We start from the raw sequence: 13892 nt of genomic DNA, 5'->3' as shown, positions 1-13892 counted from the left end.
TACAAAAAAAAGATTGATTTCGATGCCTTTGCTGAGCTTCACGTTTTGTAGTATTTTTGTTGTTGTCTTGTAAACCAGCATGATGACTTCATCGTTGATGCCCTGTCCTTTCATCCACTGAACATGAATTTAAGCACATGATTTAAAACTTTAATAAATGACTGTGTTTGAATAACTTGCTTCTTTCCTCAATGTGTGTGTAATTTGACTGTTTATGGTGCTTCTCTTTCCATTTCAGGTATTATGCTCTTGGGCTTCTATATCACTACAATGGCCAGGATTCTGCTGCTTTACAGGTGGGTTCTGTTGGAACATTCTGATTGTGGCTATGGAAAGTTTGCTGCCAATTTTAAAAGCAAATTCTGGCTTAAAATACAATTTAAGCTCTGCTGACATCATCTTTAGCATGCTGTTGGTTACTCCAGAAATATATTTTGATTCATATCTCGGTTTGGGAAGAAAAATTGAGCCTAACAGGCAAATGCACAAGACACAAGACATACTATAATAATAATAATAATAATAATAATAAAAATAATAATAATAATGACAAAGCTGATTTGGTTCTTAAGTAAGCACTTATATTTTTATGTTTTTATTATTAATTTCTTTTAACATCTATTATTATCAATGCTGAAAACAGTTATGTAACAGTTCTGCTAATTATTTTTGTGGACACCATAGCTGCTTTTCCAACAGTTGAACAGGGCTGAACAGTTCTAAGAACAGGGAGTACCTGTTTTGGTTATATCTCCACTTTATATCTCCCCCCCCCCCCCCCCCCCCCCCCCCCCCAAAAAAAAAAGGAAAATAGAAGGAAAAAGCAATACAAATGAAATATCAAGACAGAGATGCCGAAGCAGTAATAGAATCAAATAGCATTAGCCGACAAAAAAATAAATAATTAGAAAAGCAGCATTGGCAGAACAATAGCAGACTAGGAAAGGACACGAGAGATCAATACAGAACAAATTTGGGCGATAACATAATACAGCACAAAGGCAAAGAGTAACAAACTCTATCAAATTGTAAGAAGGAAGTGATAAATTAAGTGTCAAGTTAAGCGATAACATGACACAACAGACAGTGCCAAACAGTCAAAAAGCTTGAGAAAACAGGAAATGGTTTTACAGAGACTTAAAAACGGACAGGGTATTAGCCATTCTAATCTCTAAGGGCAGGTTGTTCCAGAGTCGCGGCCCTGCCACTGCAAATGCGCGCTCCTCTCTGCGCTTGAGTCTAACACGAGGGACTACCAGCAGAGCCTGGTCGATCGACCTTAAGTTTCTGGACGGAATGGATTAACAAGACCAGAGAGATAGCCAGGAGCTAAGTTAAGCAGAGATTTATAAACAAACATTAGAATTTTAAAATCAATTCTCTGTCGAACCGGCAGCCAGTGTAGAGATTTAAGAACCGGCGAAATATGGTCATATTTGTTACACTTATGAATAAGTCTAGCCGCAGCATTTTGGATTAACTGCAAACGAGCAATTTGAGAGCTTGCTACGCCGGAATATAAAGAATTGCAGTAGTCAAGCCTAGATGTGATAAATGCGTGAACAGCCATTTCCAGAGTTTTTGGTGTAAGAAAGCCTTTGATTTTTGACAGTAGACAAAGCTGGTAGAAACTTGAACTGATTACGGACAAAGTTATTTTGTCAAATTTGAAATGCTGATCAACTAGAACACCTAGGTTCCATACTCCTGGGGATTTAAAAGACAATAGCCTGGTACGTCACAGCATGATTACAACCCGTTCTAGGCCCGGAATTCTTAGCACAGTTGGCTAACTGTGCTGATAGAATGCGTGTAGTGACGTCGCCACTCAGGATTGGTCACTTGTCTTTTACCTGAGTACCAGTTTCTATAAACACAAGCTAATAGAAATATCTGATCTTCCGCCATGACACGGCCGATCGCTATTAGCATCTCATACCGTCTGTAAGTTACCTTCTTGATTACAAAGACAATGACTGAAGCATTTGTATTACATTCCAAAAAGGTTCGTTATCAGGCCCAAAGTGGAAAATGAAACCATACAGTCTGGGCTGGATCTGCACAGAATGGAACAGTTCAGCAATGAGAACGGTGGAAAAGTGGATACATGATAATTGTTTTCCCACTATTCTTTGATGAATAGGAAATTTAAGCATAGTTCAAATTGAAAATTGTCATCATTTACTCACGACCAAGTTATTTCAAACCTGTGGGAATTTCTTTCTTGTACTCAACACAAAAACGATACTTTGAAGTATGTCAAACAGTTTATGGGCCCTATTGACTTCCATAGTTTTGTTTTCCCATACTATAGAAGTCAATGGGGGCCATCAACTGTGTACAGGTTTGAAACAACTTAAATGGGGACAGAATTTTCATTTTGGTTGAGCCATCTTTTAAAAGAACAGCATTTATTCAAAGTAAAAATATTTCTAGCATTGCTTTTAATAAATAAATCATGCTTGCTGAATAATAGTGTTTTTTAATCTTACTGACAAAACAAAACAATTTGATGGTGGCAAATAAAAGGAACACAGTTAAAGGGATAGTTCACTTTAAAATGAAAATTCTGTCATCCTTTACTCATCCTCAAGTTGTTAGTCGTTTCAAACCTATATGAATTTCTCTCTTCAGCTGAACAAGGTAAGGTATTTTGAAGAATTTCAGTAACCAAACAGTTAACTGGAGCCATTGATTCCTAGTCAATGACTGAAGTCATTGTCAGTAACCAAACAGTTAACTGGAGCCATTCTTCAAAATATCTTCCCTTGTGTTCAGCTGAAGAAAGCTCCACTTTATTCTTATGGGTGAGGGTGACATCAAGCGACTTTAACGTGACCGGATAGCATTGCAGGAAGGGAGCGCTGCATTTTGAACGCAGAAATGACAGGAAGCTTCACAACATCACGCTTCAGTCGTGTCGCAAAAGTGGATCTCCACGGTCACTGCTGTCACAGGACTTCACGAAATCAACAATGTTACCAAAGAAGTGTGTTTTTGACGGAGCGGTCCCAGCGATAAAGGTTACAATAGTCGCAAATCACATACAATAGTCCATAAACCAAATCATGTCATCATAAACCACGAGTAAACACACAAATGTTGACAGGCCACTAAATACAGTACATACCACAGAGACGGACGTCCTGCTGTTGCTGCTTCTCCTGTTCAATTTATTTCAGTCTCCGGATCTGATTCTGGATCATATATGTATTAGTTGAATCTGATTGATAGCCATGGTTTATTTAGGGTAACATTTTCTTTTCCACGCTTGAGGATGTCAGCTTTCAGAGGCTCTCAATGCAATAGCTGCACGCGCTCGTGATTCTTTAGCTCCGCCCACACGATACGCCTCCATCCGCTCGTTTTTTTTTTCAGAAAGACTCGGTAAAGCCTATCTTTCTTTTATAAATATAATAAAACTAAAGACTTTTCGGAGATATGAAGGATGCAGTACTACTCTATAGGTACTCAAGATTGACATGAGATTGACTGAAACTGAGTGTTTCACCCCCCTTTAAAGTGAACTATCCCTTTAATGATCACTTCCATTAAATATTTACTCTATTTAATATTGAAAATGCACTTTTCTTTTGATAAGGCTTTTGGAACTGACATTGTACAGAATAAATGCTTCTTTTAATCAGCAAATCTGATGCTGATGTTGCCTAAAACTGAGCCACCTATTGGCCAGTTAATCCTACCTGGATTATGTATCAGTCTTTCAAAGTTAGACGGATACATTGCTTACCAATAACAAATAACTTTGCTTCCCAATCTTGTCTGTCTAAAATATAGAGGATACAGTGTTTCAGTTGGTGTCATGACCAGGTCAAAAGTACAGGTCCTTCTCCAAAAATTAGCATATTGTGATAAAGTTCATTATTTTCCTTAATGTAATGATAAAAAATAAACTTTTATATATTTTAGATTCATTGCACACCAACTGAAATATTTCAGGTCTTTTATTGTTTTAATACTGATGATTTTGGCATACAGCTCATGAAAACTCAAAAAATTAGCATATCATGAAAAGGTTCTCTAAACGAGCTAATAACCTAATCATCTGAATCAAGTAATTAACTCTAAACACCTGCAAAAGATTCCTGAGGCTTTTAAAAACTCCCAGCCTGGTTCATTACTCAAAACCGCAATCATGGGTAAGACTGCCGACCTGACTGCTGTCCAGAAGGCCATCATTGACACCCTCAAGCGAGAGGATAAGACACAGAAAGAAATTTCTGAACGAATAGGCTGTTCCCAGAGTGCTGTATCAAGGCACCTCAGTGGGAAGGAAACCGTGTGGCAAAAAACGCTACACAACGAGGAGAGGTGACCGGACCCTGAGGAAGATTGTGGAGAAGGACCGATTCCAGACCTTAGGGGACCTGCGGAAGCAGTGGACTGAGTCTGGAGTAGAATCATCCAGAGCCACCGTGCACAGGCGTGTGCAGAAAATGGCCTACAGGTGCCGCATTCCCCAGGTCAAGACAGTTTTGGGCTACAGAGAAGCAGCACTGGACTTTTGCTCAGTGGTCCAAAGTACTTTTTTCGGATGAAAGCAAATTTTGCATGTCATTCGGAAATCAAGGTGCCAGAGTCTGGAGGAAGAATGGGGAGAAGGAAATGCCAAAATGCCTGAAGTCTAGTGTCGAGTACCCACAGTCAGTGATGGTCTGGGGTGCCATGTCAGCTGCTGGTGTTGGTCCACTGTGTTTTATCAAGGGCAGGGTCAATGCAGCTAGCTATCAGGATATTTTGGAGCACTTCATGCTTCCATCTGCTAAAAAGCTTTATGGAGATGAAGATTTCGTTTTTCAGCACGACCTGGCACCTGCTCACAGTGCCAAAACCACTGGTAAATGGTTTACTGACCATGATTACTGCTCAATTGACCTGCCAACTCTCCTGACCTGAACCTCATAGAGAATCTGTGGGATATTGTGAAGAGAAAGTTGAGAGACGCAAGACCCAACACTCTGGATGAGCTTAAGGCCGCTATCGAAGCATCCTGGGCCTCTATAACACCTCAGCAGTGCCACAGGCTGATCGCCTCCATGTCACGCCGCATTGAAGCGGTCATTTCTGCAAAAGGATTCCTGAGCAATTATTGAGTGCATAGCTGAACATAATTATTTGAAGGTTGACTTTTTTTGTATTAAAAACACTTTTCTTTTATTGGTCGGATGAAATATGCTAATTTTTTGAGATAGGAATTTTGGGTTTTCATGAGCTGTATGCCAAAATCATCAGTATGAAAACAAGAAAAGACCTGAAATATTTCAGTTGGTGTGCAATGAATCTAAAATATATGAAAGTTTAATTTTTATCATTACATTATGGAAAATAATGAACTTTATCACAATATGCTAATTGTTTTAGAAGGACCTGTAGTAGTAATAAATCAGTTGTAAATAGTTCCAGAGGTACTTGGAAGGGTTGTGATGTGTGTATTTAAACTGGTATATTTATTTTAAGCAATATGCTATTCTATTTAAGAACCTTAAAATTGGATGTGTTCAGGTAATGGATGATTAAGAGCATTTTTTGGTCCTGTCCTGTTGTAGATGTGGGTTAAGATTGTCAATGGAGATCTCCAAGACTCAACGCGACCAGATCTGTTTGAATATGTTGTGGATTTTCTTAGTTTCTGCTCCAACCTTGACCTTGTGTGGCGACATGCAGACTGGGCACTGCAGAAAGATCAAAAGGTGAGTACTTCATCCTCATTGTAATGAACTATTTTAGATGAGAGGAAGCACTATTGTTTACCTACAGATATTATTGAGGGTGTAGTAGGACTAGCTGTCTCTATCTTTTGGATCGCATACAGATTGGTGTCCAGATCTTCACCAAAAGGCCTACCTCAGTGGAGAAAAGGGGGCAGTTAAATCCAAATGATGTGATTTCGTATTTGGAGAAGCACAGTCAGGCCCTTCTTCTCTACCTGGAACACCTGGTGCTAGAGAAGAGATTGCAGGTAAGAGTACCACTGCCAAAGTGTTAGTGATCTTTTAGTCAAGTGCTTTACCTTTGCTAAAAGGTTGTCCAACTCTTTAAGGCTTTTCACACTTTAAGTAGGTAACCCCTGGGTCATTCTAGACCTCGAAGTATGCTTTGCTTTTTACTCGCTTTTGCAGTGCACGTGACGTGAATTTCGTAATCAAAAGAGTATGCGTGTAATGCAAAAGTGAGTAAAAAACCCTGGGCAAACAGTTATCTTCCTATAATTTACCTGTGGTTAACAAATAATCCTGGGTATTTATAAACTGATTTTTTATACTGTACATTCCTAAACCCTGGGTTAATGTCTCTTTTTTTGTATATTTGTGTGTCACTGATTGGATGAACGCTGCACACGCAATGTTGTTATAAAGGCTCCAGCATTGTGCACCCTCATATAATATATTACAGACTACAGTATTAAGTTAATCCTGAATGGACTTTTCAGACTATTAATATAAAGATGAAACGGTCTCTGCTTCACTCCAATTGATGCGTTTTATTTCATAATTTTACACTTTTCCTTTCAAATGCGGAAACTTCTGTTGTTTATACAGTGTGCCATGTTTCTGTGACTGTCCAAAGCACATGAATGTGTGGCAGATGATTGGATGTCTGTTGCTAAGCATCTAGCGTAACATTTTAACACCAAATCCTTTTACACTACTTGTTGCACTGCAATGCGTGGTAAACCCTACAAAAGCTCCGGTGTTTAGAATGATGATATCCTGGGGATAAGCACAGTATGAAAAGCCTTTTTGTGTGTTGTGTCTCTGTTATTACAGAAAGAGAAGTATCACACACATCTGGCCGTGCTGTATGCAGACAAAGTCCTGGGCCTGATAGCACGACCATCAGTCAATGAGGAACAACTGTCTACCGCCCGCCAGAAACTACAACGGTTACTAAAAGAGTCCAATCTCTTCAGAGTCCAGTTACTACTAGGTATGTACCCAGTACCTTAATGCCTGTGCCTCTTCTCCTTAAGACTATTGATCCTTTGACTGCAGTATGATTCATTGTCCCTATTGGGAAAAGGACGCAGACAGCAGAGGTAAGAGTTGAGTGGATAGATGTTGATCTATGCATAATACACTAGGGGTCTTTAGCCTTATTCGGATGGGATTAGTTTTACATGGGGAGGTGGGGGTAAAGTAGTCATTACCAGAGGTTCTCTGTGATTTTAGTCCCGTCCAGAAAAATGACCTCAGATAATACTAATCCCGTTCGAAAGGACCTGCTGTAAAAACGTACAGTAAAATTCCGTAATTACATGTTTAAAATTAGTTTTTGCCGTGTTTTGCCAGCATGGAGGCGCTTGAAGAAGCATTCGGTTGCGTTGTAGGTGGTGGGACAACTCTGTGGCAAACCTCCAGTATTTTCCGCATACCATTTAAAGCAAAAAGATCGAAAGCATGTGATAACAGGAAGCAACATCATACGCCCATGACGACAAGGAGGTTACTGTGGTGCGTAAAGGGAGTTACCCCGTCCAGTTTTACTGAAATGTCTTATCCAGTGAGAATTGGCCATTAATATTACAGACGTCCTGAGGTAAAATGACTTTGACCCCTACCTCCCCATGTTAAACTAATCCTGGCTGAATTGTTGGGTTTGCAGATATGTCTACCAGCATTTGACTGTTAATAATAATAAAAATGTCTTACTGTTCAGGTTTTGTGTTATGATGAAATTACCAATAAATGCTTTGCTGTAAATCCTGCTAAACACAAATGATCTTGCTTATTCTGTGTGCATTGAGTAAGCACAAAGACATCACGGACAGAGGTTTACAGCATTTTAATAGATTTGTAACAAGAGGCATATTAAATCCATTGTCAGTTATACACAGGAACGCTATTCTTACTGCACAATAATGCATTAAAGTAAAGGCTATTATGACGAATATATTATTACTGTAATACTCTACTGTAAAGCAAAATATAATGCAATATTAGACTAATAATTTGTATAGTACTAAAACTTTATGAAAGTAATTTTGGTTTGGATTTATAGTATGTGTACTTGCAGTGTGCATTATAGGGTAAAATAAGGTAACTACATGGGTTAAGGCAAGGTTTAGGGTTAGTACCTGTTATTACCCAGTTATTGTAATTGCTGTAATAAGTACATTGGAAACATGGGGAACATTGTAAAATAAATTGCTACTGTACAATCTTTCCTTGCCTTAATGTGTTAAGGCTATGGTGGTAGTAATAATTATAATAATACAAATAGTAATAATAAATACACACTTATTGGGTTCTAAAAAAATGGTGAATGTAAAATAGACTGACATAATATTAACTAAATTGAACAGGGCGGAAAAAAAGATGAATCCTCTTATTAAACAAGTACAACATGAATGCAAAGTGAACTCATTATATACTGAAAGATTTTTAAACTAGTCATTTTACAAGTGTGAACACACTTCTAGATAATTTACATCTACCAGCAGCAAAGTGTTGAAAAAAGGCATTGATTGATTGTTTTTTAGTTTTTGTGCATCCTATGTCAGTGATTTATTTTTTATTTTCTGATTTTGTCTTTTAAGTGGTGCAGCCATTGGAGATTTACTGTCAGCTCCACAAATATTGGGACATCGACACAATTCTAATCTTTTTGGCTTTATACACCACCACAATGGATTTGAAATAAAATGAACAAGATGCGCCTTACCTGCAGACTTTTTGCTTTAATTTGAGGGTTTTTACATCCAAATCAGGTGAACAGGGTAGGAATTACAACAGTTTGTATATGTAGCTCCCACTTTTTAAGGGACCAAAAGTAATGGGACAGATGGACAATCCTAAATCAATCTTGGTTGCAAATCCTTTGCAGTCAATTACAGCCTGAAGTCTGAAACGGATAGACATCACCAGGCGCTGGGTTTCATCCCTGGTGACGCTCTGCCAGGGCTCTACTGCAACTGTCTTCAGTTCCTGTTTGTTCTTGGGACATTTTCTCTTCAGTCTAGTCTTCAGCAAGTGAAATGCATGCTCAATAGGATTTTAGGTCAGGTGATTGACTTGGCCATTACATAACATTCCACTTCTTTCCCTTAAAAAACTCTTTGGTTGCTTTCGCAGTATGCTTCGGGTCATTGTACATCTGCACTGTGAAGCACTGTCTAATTAGTTCTGAAGCTTTTTGCTGAATATGAGCAGATAATATTGCCCATAACACTTCAGAATTCATCCTGCTGCTTTTGTCAGCAGTCACATCCTCAATAAATACAAAAGAACCAGTTCCATTGGCAGCAATATACATGCCCACGCCATGACACTTCCACCACCATGCTTCACTGATGAGGTGGAATGCTTTGGATCATAAGCAGTTCTTTTCCTTCTCCATACTCTTTTCTTCCCATCACTCTGGTACAAGTTTGGTCTTGGTCTCATTGGTCCATAGGATGTTGTTCCAGAACTGTGAAAAAAAACTATCCTTTTTTTAGATAGTTTGGCAGTCTGTAATCTGGCCTTCCTGATTTTGAGGGTCACCAATGGTGTAGATCTTGTGGTAAAACCTTTGTATTTACTCTGGTGAAGTCTTCTCTTGATGTTTGACTTTAACACACATAAACCTACCTCATGGAGAGTGTTTTTGATATGGCCAACTGTTGTGAAGGGTGTTTTCTTCACCAGGGAAAGAATTCTTCAGCTATCATCAACCACCGTTGTTTTTCGTGGTCTTCCGGGTCTTTTGGTGTTGCTGAGCTCACCAGTGCGTCCTTTCTTTTTAAGGATGTTCCAAACAGTTGATTTTGCCACACCTAAGGTTTTTGCTATCTCTCTGATGGGTTTTTGTTTTGTTTTTACAGCCAAATGATGGCTTGCTTCACTGATAGTGACAGCTCTTTGGATCTCATATTGAGAGTTGACAGCAACGGTTTCCAAATGCAAATAGCACACTTGAAATGAACTCTAAACCTTTTATCTGCTCTTTGTAAATGGGATAATGAGCAAATAACACACACCTGGCAATGAAAACAGCTGAGCAGCCAATTGTCCCATTACTTTTGGTCCCTTAAAAGTGAGAGGCACATACAAACTATTGTAATTCCTACACCGTTCACCTGATTTGGATGTAAATACTTTCAAATTAAAGCTTAAAGTCTGCACTTTCATTTCAATTGTGGTGGTGTTTGAGCCAAAAGGATTAGAATTGTGTCAATGTCCCAATATTTATGTACCTGACTGTATGAGATAACAACAGTATTTATTATATTGCGGTTCAAATTGATATTGCAATATAGTATATGTATGAATAGTGTTAAAGGGGTACTTGCGCTGGGAAGATGAATCTGTATTTAAACTGGGTCATTAATGTAGTAGAAATGTGAAATTATTTTGGAATTTAGTGCTTTCTAGACTGAGAAAAGACAGAAAGACAGACATTTATTTTTGTCTCATGGGGATTTAAGACAACAATTCCCAGAATGCTTCGCTACCCTGTGAGGCCACTCCCAAAGCCACCGCTACTGAATCACTCTGACTGGATCCCTTTCGCACTGTGTTCATGTTCACAAAATCAGTTCAGTTAGAGAACAGACACTACAATTAAAAACTGAATCAATATAATGTGATTTAGCCGCTTGGGGAGTGTCACAGCACAAAAGTAGCAGGAGTCAGGTTACATTCATTGTGCACATTCATTTGAATATACTCCAGGGTTTCTACTGATAGAGAGCCATATGCTAATCACTGAAGTAACCCTTTAAGAGTGAATAAACTATAAAATAGGGTTTCATCTGCTTGTGCTTGTAGGTAAAATTCAGGACTCTGAGCTGCTTCTACTTGAGCGATCTACACTACATGGGAAGTTAGAAGAACATGACAAGGCCTTGCACATTCTAGTGCACCAACTCAAAGACTCGCCTGCAGCTGAGGAATACTGCTCTTGGGCCTCTGCTTCTCAGGACCAGTCCTACCGTCAGAAGCTTTTCCACCAACTCTTGAGCGTTTACTTGGACCCCGATTTACCGGGAGGGGCACAAACAATAGCTGCAGTTGACCTGCTTAACCGACATGCTGAAGATTTCGATGCAGTGCAGGTGTTAAAGCTCCTCCCAGAGGAGTGGTCTCTACCATTACTCCGTCCTTTCCTGTGTGGGGCGCTGAGGGCTAGTGTGCATGCTCGTTGCACTTCCCAGGTGGCAGTGGGGCTGGCCCGGGCACAAAACCTCCAGCTTCAGCATGACAGGGTGAGTTCTCCTGAAGGTTGTATTTATGTCAGAGCTGACTGTCTTGTGGGCAGCGCTAAGCATGTTGAGCTTCGGGCGACCCGAGTCATGGCGCAGGGACCTTTCCTTATCCTGTCCCCCTCTCTCTACCACTTCACTTCTTATCAGTTTTTTTGTACTATCCTATCTCAATAATGGCGCAAACACCAAAAAAAAAGAAATATTACAACTCCAAATCCAGAAAAGCTGGGACATTTAGGGAAAGGCAATAAAATTAAAGCTACACTGTGTGATATTTTCCCCCATCTAGCGGTGAAAAGGTATATGACCATCCAGTGAATATTAGTTTCTGTTCCTCTCAATTCTGATTTCGTTTTAACTCCTACGGTGGCCTATTTAGTCCAAGATTAACATGGCAATCCCCCTCTTCACATTCGACACGGTGCCATCGAGTGTTAAAACGTGAAAGGCGAAGCTTGAATTTACGAGTATGTTCCTCTTTGGCTAATGTACTTTCAAGATGGAGGGCCAACATAGCGACCGGCATTCGAACCCCTCACCCGTATGTATTTTCAATGGTATATTATAAACTTACGAGAATACTTTATTATTTGAAAGAAGTAAATATACATTAATAAGCACACATATTTTTGAAAGAACTAAGTGTTTTTAGCTAAGAATAAACTAAAAAAGTTACACAGTGTAGCTTTAAGACACTTTATATAACTGACAAACGTACAAAGAAAAGAGCCAATGTTTTCACCGAACAACTTAATTAAATGTTGCAAATATAAATACATTTTAATTTTGATGGCTGTTACACTCCCAAAAGTTGGACCAAAGGCAAAATAAAAGTGAAAAGCTTATAGAATATTCAAGTTAAATCTTTAAACAATCCACAATAAAGGTGCATTGGTAATAGGTGAGGGTATCGGGATTGAGTGTCTTTGCAAGCACAGATGGGTCATGGCTCATTACTGTGCCAAATATCATGAGAGATTTTGTCAAACAATTCCAAAATCACATTTTCAATGGCTACGTTTACATCAGAATCCATTTCTAATGGGATTGATGGCACTATCGGACTGAAAAGCCTTCATGTAAAAAGCCTTCAGCCTTCGATTCGAATCAAAAGGCTCTATTAACCCAACGGAGTCGTGTGGAGCATGTTATTTGACGGACAGCTGCATTTTTTTATGGACTTCAAAAACGGCTAATTTACAACTACTGCTGGGATTAACATTAGCCTGGACTTTTTAAATATAACTCCGATTGTATTTGTCTGAAAGAAGAATGTCATATACACCTACGATAACTTGAGGGTGAGTAAATCATAGGCTTGGTTTCATTTTTGGGTAAACTAACCCTTTCAGCATTCATTTTCAACATTTAGCAGCAATAGAAAAAGGCTTAAAGAAAACAAAGAAAAAACGTTCCAAACTGCTTTAAGCTTTTATCTATTGGTGAAAATAGTTGTTTTTACCATATATGTTGAAGTTAATGCTGAAAGGGATCACCCAAAAATTTAAAGTAGCCCATGATTTACTTACCCTCAGGTCATTCTAGGTGTATATGACATTCTTCTTTCAGACAAATAAAAGCAGAGTTGTATTAAATTCTTGAAAAGAGAACCTAAATAGTAGTTAGTTTGTTTTTTGGGAAAAAATATAAAACTGCTTATTAATATTTGGGGAAATATTTGTCTGAAAAGTATGGTAAAGTCTAATGATGCAGGCCCACGTGCTTAAAATACTAGATAATTTGACCTTTTCTTCAAATTAATTAAATAATTCATGATGTTTGTATAAAGTAAATATTTAATATATTTTTAAAACCTTTTAAAAATTATTGGTCTGTGTAATCTGTACTCTACCGTTCAAAAGTTTCAGTGTCACATGATCCTTATGAAATCATTCTAATATGCTCATTTGGTGATCGAGAAACATTTCTTGCTATTATCAAGGTAGTGTATGTAAGATTGTGGCCCAAACTGGTACTGCAATCACTTTCAAATGACTGTAGAGCGGTGTATCCTCTCCCCCTGACTCGAGGTTGCCAGATAGGCTGCAGGATCTTGTAGCTGCAGCTGTGGTAACTAGAGCAGAGCTGGCAACCCGGATGCCGAAACACTACTGACTTTGTGATTGGTACATAGGTTGAGGGTGGAGCTTCTGGCCAAAACACAACATGTCAACATCAATTCTTATGTACAGTTCCTTTAAAAAACAGCTGCTTAATATTTTTGTAGATTGTATTTTTTCAAGACCTTTTAATGAATAGAAATTTCAAAGGAACAGCATTTATTACATGTCCCTTTTAGTAAATGGAATGCCAACCCCAACCTTTTGAACACTAGATTTATGTTGTTTCATTGTAGTGTATAGATTTTGTCTTTTGAACCAACATGAATGATTGTGTTTTTATATACATTTTTATATACACTTGAAACACTGTTACAGTGCATGTCATTGACCCACTAACCACTGCATTCTGTGTTGCATAGCTGAAGTATCGAGGCGGCCCAATATTAGTGTCTGAAAAGAAGGGATGCCAGCTGTGCCACAATACCTTCAGCGAGCCAGACTGCGCCTGCTTGCCTGGTGGAACGCCAGTCCACATTCACTGTGTCGCCAAGAAATCTCTGGACTTCCCAATAGAGCGCCAACATGAAAATGCCCACCGCAGCAACCACACATGAAGCTGATCA

The 13892-nt window shown here is 38.8% G+C and overlaps 1 protein-coding gene across 2 annotated transcripts in view; it reads left to right on the top strand.

Annotated features, from left to right (window-relative positions):
• The window catches only part of tgfbrap1 (transforming growth factor, beta receptor associated protein 1), a 33584-nt gene that overhangs the window by 17877 nt on the left and 1815 nt on the right, over positions 1-13892 (top strand). For both annotated transcript variants that reach the window (XM_067459316.1, XM_067459317.1), the window contains exons 7-12: positions 239-296; positions 5568-5711; positions 5834-5980; positions 6789-6948; positions 10770-11206; positions 13689-13892. The exon at positions 13689-13892 is cut by the window's right edge and continues 1815 nt beyond it. In XM_067459316.1, coding sequence (XP_067315417.1) covers positions 239-296; positions 5568-5711; positions 5834-5980; positions 6789-6948; positions 10770-11206; positions 13689-13883 — 1141 coding nt within the window. In that variant the 3' untranslated portion in view covers positions 13884-13892. The remainder of the gene's footprint in view (positions 1-238; positions 297-5567; positions 5712-5833; positions 5981-6788; positions 6949-10769; positions 11207-13688) is intronic.

This window comes from Pseudorasbora parva, chromosome 12 (assembly GCF_024679245.1).
Source record: "Pseudorasbora parva isolate DD20220531a chromosome 12, ASM2467924v1, whole genome shotgun sequence".
Taxonomy (NCBI): domain Eukaryota; kingdom Metazoa; phylum Chordata; class Actinopteri; order Cypriniformes; family Gobionidae; genus Pseudorasbora; species Pseudorasbora parva.
Note: the sequence above shows the minus strand (reverse complement) of the source record. Positions and strands in the feature narration are given on the sequence as shown.